Below are 23,624 nucleotides of genomic sequence, written 5' to 3'. Positions count from 1 at the left end.
AAGAAGATCCTGTGAGAGTATTATCGGTGTTGCTGTAAAGAAGAAGCGATAAAAGGAGAGGAAAATTAGGAGAGAGGGAAGAGATAAGAGGAGAGAAAAGAGAAGAAAGGAGAAGAGGTCAGGGGGAGATCGGAAAAGTCACGAAAAGAGAAGGAAACAGGAGAAAATACGGGAGTGAAGGACTGGGTAAATATGAGAAGAAAGAGGAAAGAGAAGAGAGGCAAGAAGAGAGGAGTGAATAAACAAGGAGAAGAGGAGAGAAGACAGCATGAGATAATGGAAGAGAGGTGAAGGTGTGGGGGTATAGGACAGAGGTACGAGGACAGAGCACATCACACTTCAAAGCTGAAATGCTCCAACCTGCCCCTCTAATGCCTTTTTTTATTATTCCTTAAGAGCAACGCGGAAGACTTCCTCACTACCGCCAACCTCTCCTCTGCCGCCTCCTCATCTCTCCTTCTCTGCCTCCTCACTCCCTCCTCCCTCTTCTTCCACTCCCACCTTCTCACCCATCCCCATCTTCTCCCACGTCTACCTCATCCCCCCCTCATCCTAACCCAACCACTCATCCTCCTCCTCTACCTCAACCGTCCTCTTTATCCCCTCCTCTTCCTCACCCGTTCTCTTCTTCCTCCTCACAACCACCTCTTCCTCCTTCTGCTGTTCACCCCCTCCGAGGTCTCCAGCTCATCCACTCTCCCCCCCCTCCCCCCCCCCCTTATTTTTCCTCAACCTCGTCCCTCTTCTATCGCCTCCTCAACCCCCTCTTGCTCATCTCCCCCCTCCCCGCTCTCGCTCATCCCTGCCTTATTCTCAACCACCTCCTCATCCTCCTCCTCTACCTCACCCCCTCCTTTTCCTCTTCCTCCTCCCCCTCCTGTTTCTGTATAGATTACCACACGCTGTAAACGTGGGTCCTGGAAGACAACCTTATTATTGAAGACGCGCTCGGTGAGAAGGAGACCAATCGCAGGTTAATGGGATCCAAACATTGCAAAACCGCTCTATTTAAATCAAAACCTCATTACTTTGAAACATTCAGGCTAAATTTTCGATATTTCCGTAATCCAAGTTCCCAGATGTTGGGGATAAGGCCACAGTGTTTGAGACAGTGCCACGAGGAACAGCAAAGGACCCAGCACAATCTCTAGGAGGGGGAGGCAATCCTTTGCAGAGGCAAAGTTCTTGCAGAATTTTGCTATCAGTGTGGAAATAACCCAATTTTAGACTTTGGAAGCAGAGTTAGGTTATCAATTGGACATTATCAGATTTGAAAAAAATTCAAATGTAAAGCTGAGATAAACCGTTCATTATCAACTGGTATTTATCAGAGTTAAATTGTTAATTGAAAAGTCAGGAATAAATTGAGCAACAAATTGGAATAACAGGTGAATATAATGACCTTGACCTTTGATCCACTCATACACACAGGATCACAGCCAAATAAGGTTTTCTGTCAAGCATGTATGTCATTCGTAACTTGAACCTTATGCATGCTAGACAATCTCAGAGGCCTTTTACTATGGGAATAACCAAGAGACAAATATTGTTTTCATCAATGTCTTTCTTTCTAAATGATTGTTAATGTGTACCACAGTCATTCTGCTGGTCGGTCCTTGTTATAATGTTATATCCTTGATACATTTATATTTTTATTGAAATATAACATTCAATGCCCTCATTTGTTTCAGTTTGTCGGTGTGGTATTGAAATTGGTATCAAGTTGCTCTTTACTAAGTTCTGCACACACAAAAAACACACATACACACACACATACACACACACACAATAAGGAAACTCTTTTGCGATGCATGTGAAATTAAATCAAGGGCTTAGCTAAATCCTGTCCAAACACAGAGAAACCCAACAAGCATGACATCCTTGGCAATAATTATATTCCCCTCATCTACTCGTGTGATTGATTTATCAATGTCCATATTTTCACATTCTGGGGTAATTCAGTTCTTAACCAAAACAATAACAAACAACAACTTTACCATCCATTACATGGTGGACCAACACACCCAGAGGGAGTGGGATTACTGAGTGAATAAATAGAACCCTTAATACGCTCTTTGTGTCAATTTGGACACTTTCGAAATCCCTTTGTCCTACATGCTATGTGCACTCTCATTAGTATATATTATTCACAGAGCAAGAACAACGTTCATGTTTCTCCCTGCTTTCTATGTCTATATGGCACAAACTTGTAGAAAGACTTAGACTGTGTGCAGAACTTATAAAAATGGTTAAAAAATTATTTGGACAGGTCCAAAGATAATAAATCCCTGAATGCATGTTATAACACATAGTCCATATATTTAAGTAGACATATTTAAACGCCCAAGGGTAGATATACACTGAAGACATCAACATTTTAATACATTTTATCAAACTGTACTAGTTTTAAAAGAGTAACCCAAGTTCTACAATTTATAAAGGAATGCTTGTGAGATGTTAGAAATTTATAATTTGTGTTTCGTGTGTGTGGGTGTATGTGTAACTGTGTATGTGTTTGAAGGTAGGTAGTCTTTTATATAGTGACTCTCTAGCAGGTCTAACGTTGCTGTGTTTCAGTTACAATTGAGTGAATGCCGCATTTCACTTTCTTCCACGTCATATTTGGTACGACTGTTAATACAAATTGACTGTTATGTAGGATGTGTCAGAGTAATTTGACTCACTGACAAACTTAACTAGCTGAAGAAAACTGCAAAAAAATTGTCTGTTAAGGATTCAAATCAACACTGTAGAATGGCCACCATAAGAATACACAAATTTGAATCTCTTCTCCAGTGACTCCAGCCGTTATGTTTTCTTTGGTAGAATATCTCCGTAACAAAACAGGGAATAAGGCTCCGCCCTTGCAGTTATTTGTTTCCGGCCCGGGCCATTTGTAGGCTCTGACCCCAGAAGCTCTAGCATAATCTATTAGGACTGCTTGATCCTATATCCGACCGCTGTTTTCTGCTATTACATACAGTCTTATCCCATATACAATCCAAATATTGAGTCCAGTAGCATATTACCACTTTTCACAGCTCTGCTGCTATGACCTAAGTTCTCCCTCACCAAAGCAATGACCTCTTGACACAAGGTCAGGTTGATATCGATTCAGGGATGAGATACAAGCCCAAAAAATCCATAGATGGTGTGGAATGATCATCTGTATATCTCTGTAACTGTACTGTAGGTATAAAAATAGAATGAACATCTTACGCAAGCTTTATCATTGGATTCCAAGATTAGCCTAGTAGTTATCTCTGGTTAGCTTATCCGTTAGCCAGCTCTGAACAGATCACAGCCTAGTTATACCTAAGAACCTATTACCTAATTTAGGAGCTACCTCACTTAGGAGTCAATTAAGCTAACTGCAAAATGTTGAGCTAGAAACCCTGACTCTTCAGTTCATTATATATATAGATACATACACGATATATATACATCTATATACACATACATATATAATGAGCATCTACTACATCTAGTGTAAAGTTCTTATATATTCATACAGTTCATCCAATGCAACCTAATTGCCTGGAATTTTTCTAAGTAGGAACATTCCATTTGTTAAGGAGATGATTAAACCCCTTTCCTTCTGTTAGAACCCACCAATGAAAACGAGTGATTCTTGATTAAAAAAAAAAGAGAGGGAATGATTTTTTAACGACAAATCCGAACAATGGTACAGGTATTTCGTGTTTTTAAAACCTACCAATTAGAGACAATGATATTTGATAACAAACAAAGCAAATGTTTCATAATTTAAAAGAAACAGACCAACAGGAGCCAGCTTTCTTGATAAAAACAGAACGACCAATGAGAAGAAATGTTTCATGAATAAAAAAAAATCATCAATAAGAGTTTTTCGTGATTGAAGGGAGAAGATCCATGTGGGCTAAACACATGAAAGGAAAGACAATATTTCCATCTGAAATCCTCCGTTCCGCAGATTAAAGGATTCCAGAATATACCCCAACAGCCCAGGACAGAGCACACACAAACACTACACTACGCAGACATATAAGCACACAAAAACACACACACACACACACACACAGACGCACGCACGCACGCACAGACACACGCACACACGCACACACACACACAACACAACACCACCTACACACACACACACAGGTACGATTACACACTACACACACAGACACACACCCACAGACAAACGTACACACATACTACTCCTCTGTTCAAGGTGGGAGGATAAAGTCAGTGATTCTCGAAGGTGACCTTGACAGCATGCTGGGTCATCAGGGATGTTAAAGCGGGGGGAGGTGAGAGGTGAAAACAGGGAGAATCAGGGAAGGGAAGAATTGGAGAAGGGGAGTGCTTTAAGGCAACGTGACGTTTCTTTGATGCATCCCACCAAAGAGCTGCGTGTCAGTCCGGATTTACCTTCCATCAGCCAGGCTGCAGAGGAAACAATCAGCCCTAATCTGGGGCTCTGACCTCATCTGACCCTGCCTCCTCCTCCTCCCCCTCCTCCCCCTCCTCCCCAGGCCCTCAGAGACACTCCATTGGCCTCGCTCTCTTCAACACATCCCCACCAGTAGCTCACTTGATCGGTTACTCCCTGGGCTCTCCTCATGTCTCTCCCACCTGGGAGTACATCATCCCCGTGTGTCGACTCGACCTCCGCAAGGACCTCTGAGAGGACATGAAAGCAACCGGAGAGAGGAGGAGGAGAGGAGGAGGAGGAGGGGTAGGAGCCGCCGAGGGTCTATTTCGTCCCTGATCAACGTGGCAACATGAGGAGGGAATGAGAGGAATATGCATTTTGGAACAAGAGAGGAGGAGAGGAGAGTGAGGAGAACCAAGGAGGAGAGAGGGCCGGAGAAGGAAGGAGCAGAGAGCATAAGAAGAGAGAGGAGACACGAGAGGATCGGAGAGGAAAGGAGAGCAGGAGAAGAGAGAGGAAACGGGAGAGGAGAGCAGAAGAAGGGAGGAGAGGAAAGGAAGGAAGGGGAGAGCAGAAGAAGAGAGAGGAAATGCGAGAGGAGAGGAGAGCAGAAGAAGGGAGAGGAAATGCAAGGGGAGAGGAGAGGAAAGGAGAGCAGAAGAAGAGAAGAGCAGAGAGGAGGGCAGAAGAAGAGAGAGGAGAGGCGAGAGGACAGAAATGACAGTAGATTAGAGAGGTGGAGAGGAGCGATATGGAGAAGAAAAGAGAGGAGAAGAGAACCGAAGGAGGGGAGGAGTTAGGCAGACAGTAGAGCAAGGAGAAGAAGAGAGACTATCGACATCCATCATGCGCTACCCGCCGGGTGGTATAAATATCAGGGTGTTGTCCGGAGTGATCATGGATCCGACGTCTCCGCCGCGCTACTTTATTTATTAAGAGTGCTCACGGATCAATAGGCCCTGGTGACAGGATAATCTGCCGCTGGTGAAGCAGTAACATGAGCTATCGCTACGCTCATCTGATATGACACCCACACAACGCCATGGAAACAGGCCAGGGGAGGGGTGAGGGAGAGGTTGGAAAGAGGTAGGGTCAAAGAGAGAGAGAGAGAGAGAGAGAGAGAGAGAGAGAGAGAGAGAGAGAGAGAGAGAGAGAGAGAGAGAGAGAGAGAGAGAGAGAGAGAGAGAGAGAGAGAGAGAGAGAGAGAGAGAGAGAGAGAGAGAGAGAGAGAGAGAGAGATATGCATCTGTACCGAACAAACATGGGATCAATAGAGTTGAGTGGTGAGCTCGATTGATTTGATCGTAGCAAGGTTTTAAAAATGACTTCCCTCCAAGACATAAAAGCAGCTAGGGGTCCGCTAGGCCTCATCTGTAAAGCCCAACCGAGGAGAAGACACACCTCCTCCACCGCCAGCTCTCCCTCCGCTCCTCTCCCATCCACCTGCCCCACCTCATCGGCAGGTTCTAAAGACTTGGGGATGTCCGTTCCCTCCTTCCACGACTCGTCAGGAGGTTCTAGAGACTGGTATTGTCCTCTCCTCCCTCCCCCATCTCGTCAGGAGGTTCTAGAGACTGGTGTTGTCCGTTCCCCCCTCCCCCATCTCGTCAGGAGGTTCTAGAGACTGGTGTGGTCCGCTCCCCCCTCCCCCATCTCGTCAGGAGGTTCTAGAGACTGGTGTGGTCCGCTCCCCCCTCCCCGATCTCGTCAGGAGGTTCTAGAGACTGGGCGTGTTCGTTCCTTCCTCCCCCACACGATGAGGAGGTTCTAGAGACTGGGCCTGTTCGTTCCTTCCTCCCCCACACGATGAGGAGGTTCTAGAGACTGGGCGTGTTCGTTCCTTCCTCCCCCACACGATGAGGAGGTTCTAGAGACTGGGCCTGTTCGTTCCCTCCTCCCCCACACGATGAGGAGGTTCTAGAGACTGGGCCTGTTCGTTCCCTCCTCCCCCACACGATGAGGAGGTTCTAGAGACTGGGCCTGTTCGTTCCCTCCTCCCCCACACGATGAGGAGGTTCTAGAGACTGGGCCTGTTCGTTCCCTCCTCCCCCACACGATGAGGAGGTTCTAGAGACTGGGCCTGTTCGTTCCCTCCTCCCCCACACGATGAGGAGGTTCTAGAGACTGGGCCTGTTCGTTCCCTCCTCCCCCACACGATGAGGAGGTTCTAGAGACTGGGCCTGTTCGTTCCTTCCTCCCCCACACGATGAGGAGGTTCTAGAGACTGGGCCTGTTCGTTCCTTCCTCCCCCACACGATGAGGAGGTTCTAGAGACTGGGCCTGTTCGTTCCTTCCTCCCCCACACTATGAGGAGGTTCTAGAGACCGGGCCTGTTCGTTCCTTCCTCCCCCACACGATGAGGAGGTTCTAGAGACTGGGCCTATTCGTTCCTTCCTCCCCCACACGATGAGGAGGTTCTAGAGACTGGGCCTGTTCGTTCCCTCCTCCCCCACACGATGAGGAGGTTCTAGAGACTGGGCGTGTTCGTTCCCTCCTCCCCCACACGATGAGGAGGTTCTAGAGACTGGGCCTGTTCGTTCCTTCCTCCCCCACACGATGAGGAGGTTCTAGAGACTGGGCCTGTTCGTTCCTTCCTCCCCCACACGATGAGGAGGTTCTAGAGACTGGGCCTGTTCGTTCCTTCCTCCCCCACACGATGAGGAGGTTCTAGAGACTGGGCCTGTTCGTTCCTTCCTCCCCCACACGATGAGGAGGTTCTAGAGACTGGGCCTGTTCGTTCCTTCCTCCCCCACACGATGAGGAGGTTCTAGAGACTGGGCCTGTTCGTTCCTTCCTCCCCCACACGATGAGGAGGTTCTAGAGACTGGGCCTGTTCGTTCCTTCCTCCCCCACACGATGAGGAGGTTCTAGAGACTGGGCCTGTTCGTTCCTTCCTCCCCCACACGATGAGGAGGTTCTAGAGACTGGGCCTGTTCGTTCCTTCCTCCCCCACACTATGAGGAGGTTCTAGAGACCGGGGTTTTCCGTTCCGTCTGAAGCTGCGCTCCATCAACGCATCGTGTTTCCAGCGGCGCTCCGGAGACGACGGGAAACAACCCAGACAGCGGGAGCTCCACTATTATTATTACACACACTCATACGCATGCACGCACCCACACCGCACACACAGCTACCCCCACACACGCACACATACACACACACACACACACACACACACACAAGCACTAACACCCAGACACGGACACACATCCAGTATTGGCAGAACACTCGTTAAACGGAAGGCGGAAATGTCATTTCCGTATCGACGGTCTGCTGTGTCCGTGGGCCGACTTTAAACCAAAACACAAAGCCGGGATGTGGAATGATTTTTTTGGATTCACGATTGATCGAACTCCATCGCTCAATGAACAGGTTGTGTAAAACATTTCCAATTATTTCATTTACTTTATTCACTATAATGTAGGCTACTTTGAAAGACTGGAAAAGAGATAGATATAGATAGTTATAGAGTGAGAAAGATTGAGAGAGAGCGAGAGAGAGGAAGGGGGAGGGAGACAAGAGAAAGCAAGAGGGATAGCAAGAGAGAGAGAGAGAGGGATAGCGAGAGGGATAGCGAGAGAGAGAGAGAGAGAGAGAGAGAGAGAGAGAGAGAGAGAGAGAGGGATAGCGAGAGAGAGAGAGAGAGAGAGAGAGAGAGAGAGAGAGAGAGAGAGAGAGAGAGAGAGAGAGAGAGAGAGAGAGAGAGAGAGAGAGAGAGAGAGAGAGAGAGAGAGAGAGAGAGAGAGAGGATAGATGAAGGAGTGACAGAGCCAGAGAAAGTGAGAGAATGCTGGACAGAGGACAAGAACATTATTTCTCACGTACTAATGAGAAATGAGGGTAGAGGAAACTCACATTACTTACTGCCTTGGCTCAGGGGAGTGTCGTTGTGTGTATGTGTGTGAGAGTTGGTGTGTGCGTGCATGCATGTGTGTGTGCTGAGGTGGAGGGTATTTGTAAGTGCTGAGGTGGGTGTGTGAGCGTTGTGTGAGTATATTTGTGTGTAAGGAGTTTGTGTGTACATGTGTGCTGTGTGTGCGTGTGCATGTGTGCAAGTGTGTGTGCGTGTGTGTGTGTGCGGTGCCTGTGTGTGCGTTCATGCATGTGTGTGTGTTTCAGTCAAGGTCAGGTAGGTAGCGATAGTAGACCCTCAGGTTGGACCAGTGCCAGCAGCTCACTATGCGGCCTCCATTTTGTTTGACTTTGGAAGAATATCTGATTTACGGCTGAGAGAGACGACATCCAACAGCCTCACTCTTCTCCCTCGCCTCACCCCCACCTCCCCTGTCTCCCCCCGCAGGGAATGACAGAGCCAGCACCCCAGGAGGGACGTACAGGAGGCCCTGGGGCCCATTCAGCCCCGACAGTGGAACAGACGCACACATACAAATACACGCACACTAGGCATTAGGCACACTACACCAAATACACTGTGACGCCCCACACACACACACACACACACACACATGCACACACATTGTATATAATAATTCTATAATATCCCTGGTAACAGAAGGATGGAATCATAGACGGAAAAGATCAAGCTGATGATGTCACCTTTGTCTGGCCCAGTGGGGTCACTATTTTTGTGAGCAACATGTATCCATGTTGGAGTAGGAACTAAAAGCTGCACCACTGTCCAGCGCACAAGCACACACACACACACACACACACACACACACACACACACACACACACACACACACACACACACACACACACACACACACACACACACACACACACACACACACACACACACACACACAGGCTGAATGAATTCTTTGAGGCTAATTTGAGTGGTCATGCCTCCTTCCCAAAGAAACTGAAAGCTTGAGGTCAGAGGTCAACCAGTGATTCCACATGGGCCATAACACACTGATCTGCTGTTGTTGGCTCATTAAATATGAAACACACTACTGCCACACACACACACACACACACACACACACACACACACACACACACACACACACACACACACACACACACACACACACACACACACACACACACACACACACACACACACACACACACACAACTCACTGTTCGGATGTCAGTCAGTCCGTCTGTCTGTATCACTCTGTGTCCGTCTGCCTGTCTCATCACTTGTCTTACTGCCTGTCTCTCTTCCTGGTAGTCTGTATGTCAGTGTATCCGTCCTGTCTGTCAATGTGTTTCCATGCGTATCTCTTTCATGTGAGAATGTTAGTCTGGCCTTGGTCTACAAGCCTCATGCTTCATTATTCACCAGGGTTAGGCTTCTTACTGCGTGTGATAAAACATTTACTTCCACCTCTACCCCTGATTTCCCCCAGAACCACCACACTGGTCCTCCCGTCATTCCGTCCTCGCCGCTCTGCGTCTCACCGACACAGGCTTTTAATTGTGTAATTATTGAAGGGAGAATTTGGATTCGCCTTCAACTCTTTGAGAAAGGAAGAAGAGCAAGTGGGTGGGTGCAGTCTCGTTTAGAAATAAGTATTTTTACGTGGTGCAGTAGCTATCATTTACACGGATTAGGATCATCAAAAGAACCATCTTTTAAATATGATGACCGCTTAATGATCACCAAAATTTGCGAATTACCAAACCATGTATTTAAAATCATTACAATATGATAGATGTTCATGATCAATAATCATGAACATCTGATAAATCCCAAATTCACCTAAAACCTAAAAATATATATGTACACATATATATATATATATATATATATATATATATATATATATATATATATATATATTCAACCATAGCCTTAATCTATCAACCTGTATTCACCTATATATAAATGCATATACAGCCCTGTCTGCACTCTTGCAGACATGAAAAGTATTTGGCATGAAATTGGATTATTTTGGGATTAAGAGTTGATTTATTATGGAGTTTGAAGGTTTTAAACCCCTTCCTGACATGGTGGGGTCGATGAACATGTGTGTACATGTTTGTGTGCATCTGTGCATGCACCAGATGTGTCAGAGGAGGATTGTGTATGTGTGTGTGTATAATTTGTGTGTGGGTGTGTGTGTTTGTACGTGTGTGTGTGTGTGTGCATGAGTGTGGTTGTGTGTGTGCGTATGTTGTTAAACAATATAAGTTATTCATGGGATGGGAGGTAAATATAGATACATGTTGTTCTCAGCTCTATTGCTGCTACACTATCAAACACATACCCATGCACAACAACACACACACACACACACAGACACAACCTCAGGTACACAAACACAGATGCATGACAGTCCTGCAGCCATATAGGAACGCATATTCTCGCAACTATACGAAAAAATATAGACGTCATTTTTCACTCCCCACCCCCCACTCCCCCCCCCCTCAAACGTTGATCGTGTGAGCTTAGGGTAGATAAAATAAACTTGAATATTAATAATTCAAACTGTCAGCATATAGCATTGTGTGTTGAGCAGCACCAGCTGCCCCGGTCCAGTACATCCCAACATACGAGAGTCTCCTTAATGTAACCGTTTAAAGTACGGAGAACCAACGAGAAGCCACACAGACTCTTAAGAACACGCAGGCCTCCCCGGGCTGGCCATCTCTCTTTATAAGATGGAGTTCAGCCTGACTAACATCAGGCCCTTCATGTGTGAGAGAGAGAGAGAGAGAGAGAGAGAGAGAGAGAGAGAGAGAGAGAGAGGGAGAGGGAGAGGGAGAGGGAGAGGGAGAGAGAGAGGGAGAGGGAGAGGGAGAGAGAGAGAGAGGGAGAGAGAGAGAGAGAGAGAGAGAGAGAGAGAGAGAGAGAGAGAGAGAGAGAGAGAGAGGGAGAGAGAGAGAGAGAGAGAGAGAGAGAGAGGGAGAGAGAGAGAGAGAGAGAGAGACACACACACAGGAAGAAAAAGAGGTGAAATTAAATAGAGAGTGTTTTTCAATTCTCTGGCTCGATGGCGATTGAAGTGTTGGATTTCATGGAAAATACAGCAAGAAACAAGCTTCAGAGGAAATTGTGGATTGTGAATGTGTGTCTCAGTGTGTGTGCATGTTTGTGTGTCAGAGATGTATGTGGATGTGTGTCAGAGGAGGTACAGTGTATGTGGGTGTCAGAGGAGGGTGTATAGTGTGTGCGTGTGTGTTTATGTGCATGTGCTTGCTTATGTGTGTGTGTGCGTATAGAATGTATGTGTGTCAGAGGAGGATGTGAGTATGTGTGTGTGTTTGTGTGTGTGTTTCAGAAAGGAGAGTGTGTGTGTGTGCGTTTGTGTATGTGTGTGTATAGAATGTATGTGGGGGTGTAAGTGTGTCAGAGGAGGATGCGTGTATGTGTGTGTGTTTATAATTTGTGTGTGGGTGTGTGTGTTTGTACGTGTGTGTGTGTGTGTGTGTGTGTGTGTGTGTGTGTGTGTGTGTGTGTGTGTGTGTGTGTGTGTGTGTGTGTGTGTGTGTGTGTGTGTCAGAGAGGAGAGTGTAAAGTGTGTGTGGGTGTGTGGGTCTGAGAGGAGGGTGTTTGTGTGTGTGTTGCTGTGTATGTGCGTGCCTGTGTGGGTGCATGTGTGTCAGACGAGGGCTATGAGCGGTTCGGACAAATACAAGATTGTTCCCCTCGTAAAGACAACTAGAGAGATGGCTGGAATACACAATGACTTACACCCACTTATTGACCCCACCCAAACTCTGTTTCTGCTTTGACTCTCGCACGCACCCGCGCGCACGCACGCACCCACGCACGCACCCACGCACGCACCCACGCACACACACACACACATCACACCCATACCTTCCTCAAAACCCCCTAACACAAGCGCACAAATACTTTCCCACATGCAGAAATACATATCCTCTTACCCACCACTCATCCTTTGATCCCCCCCCCCCCCCCCGACAACACACACATTAAAATGCTCATCAAGTTCATAAAGACGTGTATTTCTACACGTGTGCCAAACCTACACATCGAAGAAGAGCCCAAGCCCCTAAACTATCAACACACACACACGCTATACACTGTAACACACCCAAGGACACCACACACACAAACACGCTATACTCCCTACACACACACAACACACACACACACGTTATACTTCCCAGTCCCACACACCAACACACACACAGCCGCTGTATTCCCCCACACACCAACACACACTTCAATCACAGACAATATGCAGCTTAAGCCTCTTCCCTCCATTCATCCCCCTTTTAAACCCTCAATAGGGGTATTACACCACAGCATAATACATTCAACACACACGCACGCACATCACACACATACACACACACTCCTTGGCAGGGAAGAGTGCATTGTGTGAACCAACAGACCTCTGAATGACACTCCTAATTTATATTTAATGAGTAGACCGAGGAAGCTGTGGTCTCGTACCATCAACAGGGGGACCTCGTGTCACTCTATTCAGAGGAACACACTCCGGCTAGGTCACACGCTACACACACGCTGATAACACTCTTTTTCTTTAGCCCAACATCTCTCCTCCTCACCTCCCTCCTCACCTCCCTCTCTCTTGCCTCAGCCCTCCACCCTGTCCTGACCTCCCTCATCACTCCACCTCAAATGCTTTCTGTCGCCCCCTATAGGTGAGATCAGCTACCACTGTCGCCTCCGTGTAACAGCGTTTCCACGTGTCCCTCCCTGTGTTGTGTGAGTGTTTAATGTTTCATAAAAGCACTTCCACGGCAAATCAAATTATCACACAAATTATCCAACTAATGCAAGATATGATAATTTAAGGCTCATTAAAGATTTGTTTAATCTGCGGGGGTTGGGAGGTAAACATGAGAGTACAAGATAGAATCTGTGAGGGAGATAGGTAAAAGTTCCTCGAATGACACAGTGGCCTTATGGTATTCTGACCAAATCCTGTGTGATGTTCCCGGCAGTGAGCCTCTAGAGAGACTTACTGGAATCCCTTCTTCCAAGAGGATTTAATCTCGGGGGGCGGATTGGCTGCAGTCTTGATTCCTCACTAAGTCATACCCTCAACGCCTCAAGAGGAATTAGACGTTATTACGCCTGACTATCTGCTAGGGGGTGGTGCCCTCCAACCGGCTAATGAAGGCAAGATCTCTGCTGGATCTGGGGTAACGAACAGAGATGGAAACCTCGAGATACACAGATACACCTCCTTCTCTCGTCCCCCCGGCACTGCATTATCTGTATCAGTTGCTTCTCTCTGTCACTCTTCTGTCCTATCACGCTATTCTCTCCTTCACTCTGTCCCACTCATTCACACCCTTCACAGATGACTCACTTCTATTAAATTCAATTCAAAGGGCTGCATTGGTTTGGGACACGTGTATTTACATTGACAAATTATCCCAAAAATGAATATGATACATATATATATTCATATATAATAAATGAAACAGTGAACGATAAAATGCTAAATTGATTCCTTCCCTCTACCTACTACTTTATTCTCTTTTCTCTCACTATCCCTTTCCATCACTCTATCACTCCTCCCCTATCAATCTCTTCCCCCCCCCCCCCCCCCCCATCAGTATCTCCTCTCAAGTTCCCCATTGTTCCTTCTCTACATCTCTTTCCTCTCTATCACACTCTCTAAATCCTCTTTTCAACTCTATGCTCCGCGTTATGGTTCAGGTGTGCCTGAATGTGTGCGTGTGTGGGTGCGTGCGTGCCCGTGTTATGATATACATCAGTAGGAACTTGGGAGCTAGCAAAAGCTCAATTTTAGGCCTTAACGCCCAGAGCAGACCTGAGATGTCCTTGTGGACAAGGCAGAGCTGATGTGGTTAAGTTGTCGTCATCTACTTATTTATTCTCCTCCTTCTTCTAGAGCGGAGCCCAGCGACTCGGAGACAGCAGATAGGCCAGAGATCGATGGAAAGAGAATTCTGCCCTGGCTCCTGACATGCACTCCATCCCTAGATTCAGATCCCTCTCAGCTTACATACCTCGCTCCCAGAGAGATGGACGGATACAGAAATAGAGAGGGGGGAGAGGAGGAGAAAGGGATGGAGGGAGGGAGGAAGGAAGGGGAGAGATAGAGGGGGATTGAAAGCAAGAGGACAGAGAGGCGAATCAGAGCAGAGAAAAAGAGAGCAAGAAAGAAAAAAAGACGGAGATGGAGGGATGGAGAGCGAGGGACCAAAGGGAGAAAGAGGATATGGTTGTGTTCGAATTAAGAGGAAACCGGATGCCAGCAGCCATCTCCCAGTACACAGGTTGTGTTGAATAATACAGCGAGTAGCGGCAAAGCCCCGCGTGTTGGAGCAGCCCTGTAAACAAACACAGAGCACCGGGGAACATGGCGTCCGGTTTCTTGAACCAGTTCCCCACCGCGACTACTGCACGGCCGCCAATGGACACGTTGCTCTGTGCAGGAAGGGTGTCATGGGCAGGACCGGCGGCACCACAAGTAGTCAGCTGCTCGGATTGGACAGGCCCCATAACGGTCTGTGCGTTGATCTTTGCCCTATTCATCTGGCGAATTAGAAGCAGGACTGGAGCAGAGGGGGGGGGGGGGGGGGGGGGATGGGAGTGTTCCCTGGTGAAAACACGTCATTTCTGATCACAGTCATCCACAATAAACCCCCTCCCAACCAGATACACGCCCACACACTCAGGCACACGCACGCAAACAAACACATCCCCTTGGCCAGGAGAAGCCGGGGTGGAGGGAAAGACTTATCCCTCGGCTGGATGGGATGACCTGGGCCACAAATTAACAACCAGACGCCTGCCTGTGGTCGGGTACTAACCCCATGTCACAAACATCACCACCACCACGATCATCATTGTCACCATCATCACCACCACCATCATCATCATCATCATCACCACCATTATCATCATCACCATTGCACCACCATCATCATCATCATCATCATCCCCATCATCTTCATTGGTGTTATTAAGAGGAATGGATCACACCAAACTGGTTTCAAATGATCCTGTGCTGCTTTGCAAATTTGCACACGCACATACTGATACACATATAGACACGCATACTGACTTACTGAAGCTTGCAGACAAACATGTATACATGTACACACACACATATTTCATCATGTGGTTATGCTTGTGGTGCAGTTCTAGATTTTATCTCAGAAAGCCAATGACCTTTCCCACAACGATGCTCCCAAACAGGGCCAACGCCTGTTTGGTGTTTATGTTCATAAAAGGAAGATAATATTCATGTCAAAATAAACCATTTTATTTGTTATGCTTTTATTTCAATTCAGAAATAAAAGGCTGGGTTTCCTTTCAATGGGTATGCCACCTATGGCTTTATACTGGTTCGTAAAGAAGCGGGCTTAATCCGGCTTCGACACAACGGACTTTAAATGGGCTTAGTGCCACAAAGACACAGACGTCGTCACGTTCCAGACTTATACCCCTAAGTACTCCCTGCAAAGAGCTATTAAATGACCATGAAAAGAGAAGCACAACCTGCTTATCTCAATAAATTAAATCCTCCAAGACCAAAACAAGAGATCAGGTCAGGTATGTCTAAAAATCCTACAATGCCGCTAATTAAAAACTGAATCCAGAATACATACATATACGAACGCTGATTGGACTACTTGAAAACAACTTGAGTTGAATCAAAGACTCAATGCTGAATCTAAACAAGCATCTGGTTAATTATTAACAGAGACAGCGGGTTTCTATTTATTGCGATTTGCAATTCATGAGTTATCAAGGTCTGCGTGAATCTGTGGAATACCAAATGAAGCCGGGGAGCGATAATATGATACATGAAGAAAAGCCCTCAGTACCTTATTGATTAAGTTCTTTCATTAGATTCAGCACAGCACCGTATATTTCTAAGCACAAAGAGGTAATTATTTGGACATGACATGAAAAGATAATCTATTCCCTTCCGATGGAGAGGTCATCAGTTCATAACCACTTGTCAAGACCTCTGCGCTTGCTCTCCAAATACTCCTGTCAATAAGACCCGGCGTCCGAAGAGGTGATTCAGCACTACTTTATATAGAACAAAGGAATAAATAGTTAAGTATGATGCAAACTGAATGATAATGGAGTTGTTTAGGGCTCTACGTCATCCTTTGATCGGCTGGGAGAAATCCCTTTAATCACCTTCTTCTTATAAATGCCCTGACTCCTTAATGCTCCTCCATATACTGCTCATTTAACATGCACGATTGCGCACATAACAAAATAAACTTTATATCATGAATATTTTTCATCTCCACAAACTAGCAGTGACATGGTGGTGGTGGTGGTGATGGTGGAGGGAGGTGTTGGTGGGGAAGACAACACATAGTACAGGTGTACCAATCGTCACAGGTCTTACCTGGATGATTGACATGCGGTTGGCGGGCGTTTCCGTGGTGCTGGTGGCTGGGCCGGTGAAGCTGGTGTGACACCCCACGTGCCCCTGGGGTACACTGAGGTTGTTAGCGGTGGGCTTGAGGTACATGACCTCTGACCTGGGGGAGCTGAGTGGAAGGCGGGTCTGGTAGTCAAAGTACATGGGGGAAGTAGCGAGGGAGGGGCTGCTCACCACGTTCATCACGTTCATGGCGTCCCGCTCCTCCACCTCGCTCTGCACCAGCATGATGTCGTTCTTGTTGATCTTCTTCTTCTTGCCCTTCCCGAGCTGCGGGTGCGAGTACTCTGCGATGCGGCAATTGTACGTGCGTATCTCTTTGTTTTCCCGCTTGCACTTGATGGCGATGGTTACCATGGCAGCAAGCAGCATAATGGAGATTATGCTGAGCGTGACGATGAGCGGCAGCGACATGTCCCAGTTGCGGTTCTCCTCGTTGATCCTGGGTTCGCCTCCCGCCACCGGCCCGTTGTAGGCCTTGACGATGAGGCGCGCAGCGGCGGTCAGCGTGGGCTTGCCGTGGTCCATCACCCGGATAATCAGCTCCACCACGGGGTTCACGTCCTCCCAGAACGGGTGGGCGGTCCGCACTTCCCCCGTCACCGGGTCCATCTCAAACAGGTGGTCTTCGTTCCCGTCAGAGATCTCGTAGGTGAGCCGCCCGCTCTCGCCGTAGTCGTTGTCCACTGCCCTCACCGTGGTAACGATGTAGCCCACGCCCACGTTCCGTGGGACGTGGATCTCGGCAGTGTCGTTCTGCAGCAGCGGCAGGACGATGACCGGGATGTTGTCATTGACGTCGAGCACGGTGATGCGCACTGAGGTGTTGCTCTCAAGGTGGGGCGAACCGGCGTCCTTCGCCAACACTTTGAAGTCAAAGTATTTGATCTGCTCATAGTTGAAGGAGCGCACCGCATAGATGGCACCATTGGCGGCGTTGACGTTGACATAGGTGTTGACGTCCCCGCCGCTGACGTTGGAATTGATAATGCTGTAGTACACCGTGCCGTTCTGGCCCAGGTCGGGGTCGTGAGCTAGAACCGAGCCCAGGTACTCCCCGGGGATGTTGTTCTCGGGGATCTGCAGCAGGTACACCACCTTGGTGAAGCGTGGAACGTTGTCGTTCTCGTCCAGAATCTTCACGGTGAAGGACTTGGTGGAGTTCAGGGGAGGGATGCCGTTGTCTTTGGCCACGATGGTGACGTTGTACTCGTCCTGGACCTCTCGGTCCAGCGGTCGGTCCGTCACCACCGTGTATAAATTGTCATAATTCTCCTCAAGTTTAAATGGGACGTTGCCCAGCACTCTGCACTGCAGCTGGCCGTTCCTGCCGGAGTCTTTGTCAGTGACGCGAACGAGAGCGATAACGGTGCCCGGGGGTCGCGCCTCACTGATCGCTCCCTGTCTTACAGACACGAAGCCTATATAAGGCCAGTTGTCATTCCGGTCCAGCACTTTCACAGTCACTTTACAATGACCGGGAATGGGGTTGGGTCCTAAATCCTTGGCCTGGATGTCAATCTCAATAATTGGGCTCTCTTCGTAGTCAATCTCCCCCTGGATCTTTATGATCCCCGTCCTAGAGTCTATGGAGAACAGCTCCCGGATCCTCTCTGGGGCATAGCCACTAAAAGAATACACAACCTGACCATTGTTGCCCTCGTCAGGATCAGTGGCGTTTAAATCAATAAGTACTTTACCAGGGGGGGAATTTTCTGGGATTTCCACGACATATGAAGGCTGGTCAAACACAGGACTGTTGTCGTTCGAATCAATAACTTTAACATTGATCTGCATCGTGCCTGACCGGGGGTATTCACCACCGTCCGTGGCTGATAGAATTAGTGTGTGATGGCTGCGCTCCTCTCTGTCCAAGGGCCGTTGAATAACTAATTCTGGAAATTTAGTGCCATCCCCTCGGGATTTAACCTCCAAGGAAAATAGATTGTAGTCGTCCCGGGTTATTTGATAGGTTTTAAGACCGTTTTCCCCTGCATCCGGGTCGTGCGCGTTGGTCAAAGGGAAGCGTGTGCCTGGGACTGCATTCTCTGAAATGTCAATATCAATCTGGTCGGAGGTAAAGGTTGGAGAATTGTCGTTTATGTCTTGGATGTCTATTTTAATCATGCAGATATCCTTGTCGTTGGCAAACACCTCCATGGAGAGCTGGCACTTTGGGTTCCTGCGACACAGTGTTTCTCTGTCGATGCGCTGTTTGGTGTAAAGAAGTCCGCTTTGGGGGTCAACGTCAATGAGATGCGGGGCAGAATTCTCCAGCACTCTGAAATTTGCTTTTTTCGCCTGCCCCTGCCCCGTCTGCTCCAGCCCAATTCTTGCATCTTTGGCAATGTTTCCGATCACCGTCCCTGGCCCTTGCTCCTCTGGGACAGAATAATTTAAGTTTTTCAGCGTCAGGGCTTGAGCCCATAACAGTAGGAAAAAGAAAATAGAAAGATACATCCCCCTCTTCCGCAAGAACGCTGATAACCTTTGTGTGTTTACTCCGACCTGTTGATGTGACGGGCCAAGGTATTATGTGTACTCAGCGCTAAACAACCACTTGTGTTCATTGTGTGTGGTCCCGGAGATCCACCTTTGATTGTCTTTTTCTCCCTCGCTCTCCGCTCTCTCCCGACGATCCTAATTGATATTCAGCTGAGTACCCGGACTCATTGGAGCAATAATGGCAGTCCGCTCTCCTCCAAACAGAATAGTCATTGTACTTGCGTTGCGTTATCACCTAAGAGTGAAGATAGAGAAAGTAGGTTAGCCATCGAGGTATTATATAAATCGCTTTTTTGTATAGGTTATTCATTCGAATCCAGCAAGCAGTGAAATTAAACGTCTCCTTTGCGTAAATCATCTTTACGGTAGATTCTTCACAATTTCACCTTGGCGAGAGAATCGCCGTAACCTTGATATACAGCAATAGAAAAGGGTTGATTTCTAAATACAATAATAAATAAAGAGATTTAGAATGAAAATATGTGTAAACGTAGGTTTGTTGGGAAGCTCGCACGCTAAATAAAACTATTATAGAAACTATAACAGTCTTACATAAATTCCCCCCATAATGAATAGGTAGGCTACTACAATAATTGGAATAATACAATTTGTCGTAATTGTGCGTAACTAAAGACTAATGGACCAAACTGAAATGTGTCATGCTTGAGCCTCTTACGCGCATTAACAAATCCGCATAATCCGCACATTAAGACGAAACCCTCCAAAACATCAAATTTCGGAGTCACCGGAGACACTGCCGCTTAAATCATATATAGTAGGCCTACTTCTCCAACATTGCTCTCCTCTCTCTGTCCCCTCTCTCAATCTATCTCCCCCTTCTCCATCTCCGTCCGTCTCTCCCCGCCAGATTCAATACACCACCAAGTAGCTGTTGCGTCGGCTGGCTTGGGGGAGTGAGGCGTGTGCCCGTTGTTGAGGAAGGTTTCACACATCTAACTCAACGCAAATAACACGAGACACCTAGAGAAACAGACACAGCCACCACTTACCTAACACTGGCACAATTCATCCTCCACAACAGTGACTAATATCCAGGGCAGAGTTAGAAAATCACCCAGCGCCCTATAGTCCCGGCACCCTCTGGACCAGCACTGTTCTCTTCCCCGAGCGCCCGGGAAGCCACAAGTCTTCCAACGCGCAGCGGCCGAGCGACGTCGGAAGAAGAAAAAAAAGTGGTCCAGAAAAGTCTGCCTGTAATGTCAATGAGTCCAGGCGCTCCGAGCCGTCCCCCAAGCTGTCAGGATGTCTCGCCGGCTTTGGAGTCACGGAGACTCACTCTCTGTCTAAACTGTTTCTGAGACGGTGAACAATCCGGATGGACAATCTAGATCCGATGAGAACGTTAAAGCACAGCGAGAGAAGCGATGTGTGGGATACCCGGGTGTCGTGTCCTTGCCGTTGCCCGCTGCCCAGCTCAGGTCCACCTGAGCGACAGCAGCTTGGAGAGGAAAGGCGTGTTTCCAGTGACAACGTCCCGTCTAACCTCCTCAACCTTATCTTATGCTCGTCACCGAATCCGTTTTTCAATGACAGTGAAATAGAAAGTGATTTTGGTATTTTACGCACGTCCGCGTAGCGTCGCAACAACGAGCGCCTCCTCTCACTGACTGAACTGTGCATGCACCGCATGGTGCATTAAACATTGTCGCTGCGCTGCCACCAGCCAATCAGGTTGAAGAGGCGGGAAAGAGGGCGGGGTTTAAAAACGTCTCTCTGTATATAGAGTAGCTGATTGGTCGCTGGCGTTTTACCGGCGATGCATCTTTTCAAATCTCACGGAGCATTGTTGTGTTTCAACAGTCAACAGCTTTAACGTTCACAGCCTGGTGATGGAAAAAAAATATGAAAAACATGAACATAAAGTAGACTCTGTTTAGGATTCATAAGGCTGGCTATGTAATTTAATCGAATGGTTTCAAATTTCAAATTACTTTCAATGCGCACTTGCACTCTCTATTTTAAATGAGAATCACTTGATAACAAGACAAGCTGTGAAGTGAAACAATGACAAGACAGTGAAACAATGTCTTGTTTTTTAAAAAATTGTATGATGACTATATGCTCTGTAAGGTGACCTTGGGTGTTTTGAAAGGCGCCTCTAAATTAAATGTATTATTATTATTATTATTAAGTGTGTGCCTCAGTCGTTGGGCCTAAATGCACGTATGCGTGTCAGCTTTTTTTCGGTTGTTGCCATAGTCTGTATTTATGTGACACGGTTGCATTCTGTGTGGATTCAACGTCAGTTTGTATTTGTCCTCTTGTTAATGGTGGCTGGTGAGAGTGAGACGTTTTGGAGGAGTGACAGACGACGACGGGGGGGGGGGGGGGGGGCAGACGTCAAAGAAATATTGACGTCCGGATATCGATCTTCATTTTACTGGCCTAATTGGACAATGTGTCCCGTCTGTTTTCTGTTCATAAAGATATTGGCAATAGTATGACTTTTGACTGTAGTTATGTTTAGCGATGGATAAAATGGTAGCCTATAGTAGAAAGTAGCAATCGGTCCGGCGGCAATAAGAACATAGTGATAGCCTTTTTACATTGATTATTTAGTGGAGTTTTTATAGTTCATTAAGTCCTTATTACCGCTGTATGTTGGGACCCAGAGAGGTGGGGAAGCAGAAGGGTAAATTGGAGTCACTCTCACATCATTGCACTTAACACAACTTCACCTCGGTTTTAGATGCATTGATAAATAGATAGATATATTAGAAACAGTAGGCCTACTATGATTATGCAAATATATAAAATAATAAAATATATATTAAAACCGGTGCTTGTTGTTTTATTTATGTAAATAATTAAGACTTCATAATATCATTGCGTGTATGTTCTTTTGTAGGGAGGACGTATCAAGAGACCTCAGTGGTGAGGATGATCTTCTTCACAGGAAGTCCTTGACCTTCTCTCTCACACTTCCTGTCTGACGCCGGGGACTGACAGCGCCGCGGCCGTCAGGGAAGATGACAGGCAGGGAGCTGGCGCGCCAGCCCGCAGGTTTGATGCCTGCATGTCCAGACACTAATCAGTAATGAATGCAAATGTCACATGTCACTGTCTAAGCCTCTTCACATCTGCACGCACTCAGACTGCACATCTGTGCATTTGTGTGTGTGTGTGTGTGTGTGTGTGTGTGTGTGTGTGTGTGTGTGTGTGTGTGTGTGTGTGTGTGTGTGTGTGTGTGTGTGTGTGTGTGTGGGTGTGTGTGTGTGTGTGTGTACGTGCCTATGTCAGTGTGTATGTGTGTGTGTGTGTTTGTGTGTGTGTGTGAGTGAGTGTGCATTTATGAATGTGTGCATGTGTTTATAATATATATGTGTGCGCATGTGTGTGTCTGTTTGCGTGTGTGCATGCTTGTTTGTGTGACTGACTCTGTCTGTGTATCTATGTGTGTGTATGTGTCTGTGTTTGTGTGTGTGTGTGTGTGTGTGTGTGTCTGTCTGAGTATGTCAGTAAGTGTGTGTGTGTGTGTTTGTGTGTGTCAGTATGTGTGTGTATGTCTGTATGCGTATGTGCATAGTACCTATGTGTGGACTGAGTGTGTGTGTATTTGTGTGTGTGTGTGTGTGTGTGTGTGTGTGTGTGTGTTGAAGTGAAAGGTTTTTTAGAATACACACACAGTTTACTGCCACTATATATTTATATGCGAGGGAGAAGGTGATGCAGCCCATGTGACCTTTGGGAGACATCGGAGGTCGAGATGATAGTTCAAGTATTTACAGAACCGTCTGCTGGCGATAACCCCGCCGCTCGCATAACAAGACAAGCAGCTCCGCGATTTTGGAGGAAATAAGGAACCGTTCAACATCATATTTTATTCACCGGGAGAAGACAAACGGGCTATTAACCAACCTTTAAAGTAAAGAGGAGCGAGCAAAAAAAAAAGAGCTGCTTCCAAAACAATCCACAGCTGCAGCTCACTACGTTTCAACATCTGGGAAGCAACATCTTGAAATAGCACCTGAGTGTACAGAAGAAATGGCTATTAGCGGCGTTCTTCATCAGCCCAGACCAGCCTTCAGGAAGCCGCAGCAGCAATACAGGCATTTCAAACGGCCTGGAGCTGAGCATCTGCACTAAAACCCTCTATCCTCACAGGAGTGGAGCGGTGGGGGACGTACTGCTCTGCGGCTTGTGAGGGGAGGGGAGAAAGAGACTTTCTGTCTGCTCTGCTCACCCATTCCCTTGATTTCACACACCCATGACACAGCTGGCCTGCCTCGAAACACACTGAGCTTCTACAGTGGAGGGTTTTTTACTGTGAAGTTCAACTATCACAAGTTAACTATAACATTTTGAATTATTTTGGCAGAATAATTTTTAAAGGGAACCTTCACGCACAGCTTCTTTGTAATATTGGAGGGAACTGATTAAAT

At 47.1% G+C, this 23,624-nt stretch overlaps 1 protein-coding gene across 5 annotated transcripts in view; it reads right to left on the bottom strand.

Annotated features, from left to right (window-relative positions):
- Positions 1-20,841, bottom strand: part of pcdh17 (protocadherin 17) — a 67,419-nt gene extending 46,578 nt beyond the window's left edge. For 2 of the 5 annotated variants that reach the window (XM_056607275.1, XM_056607276.1), the window contains exons 1-2: positions 20,232-20,841; positions 16,681-19,456 (exon numbers count right to left, since the gene is read on the bottom strand). In XM_056607275.1, the coding sequence (XP_056463250.1) occupies positions 16,681-19,176 (2,496 nt within the window). In that variant the 5' untranslated portion in view covers positions 19,177-19,456; positions 20,232-20,841. The remainder of the gene's footprint in view (positions 1-16,680; positions 19,457-20,231) is intronic. The other 3 variants (XM_056607278.1, XM_056607279.1, XM_056607277.1) reach the window with 2 other exon arrangements.
- Positions 20,842-23,624: the final 2,783 nt, after the last annotated feature.

Source organism: Gadus chalcogrammus, chromosome 14, assembly GCF_026213295.1.
Source record: "Gadus chalcogrammus isolate NIFS_2021 chromosome 14, NIFS_Gcha_1.0, whole genome shotgun sequence".
Lineage (NCBI taxonomy): Eukaryota > Metazoa > Chordata > Actinopteri > Gadiformes > Gadidae > Gadus > Gadus chalcogrammus.
The sequence above is the reverse complement of the archived record's forward strand: the minus strand, read 5'-3'. Positions and strand labels throughout refer to the sequence as shown.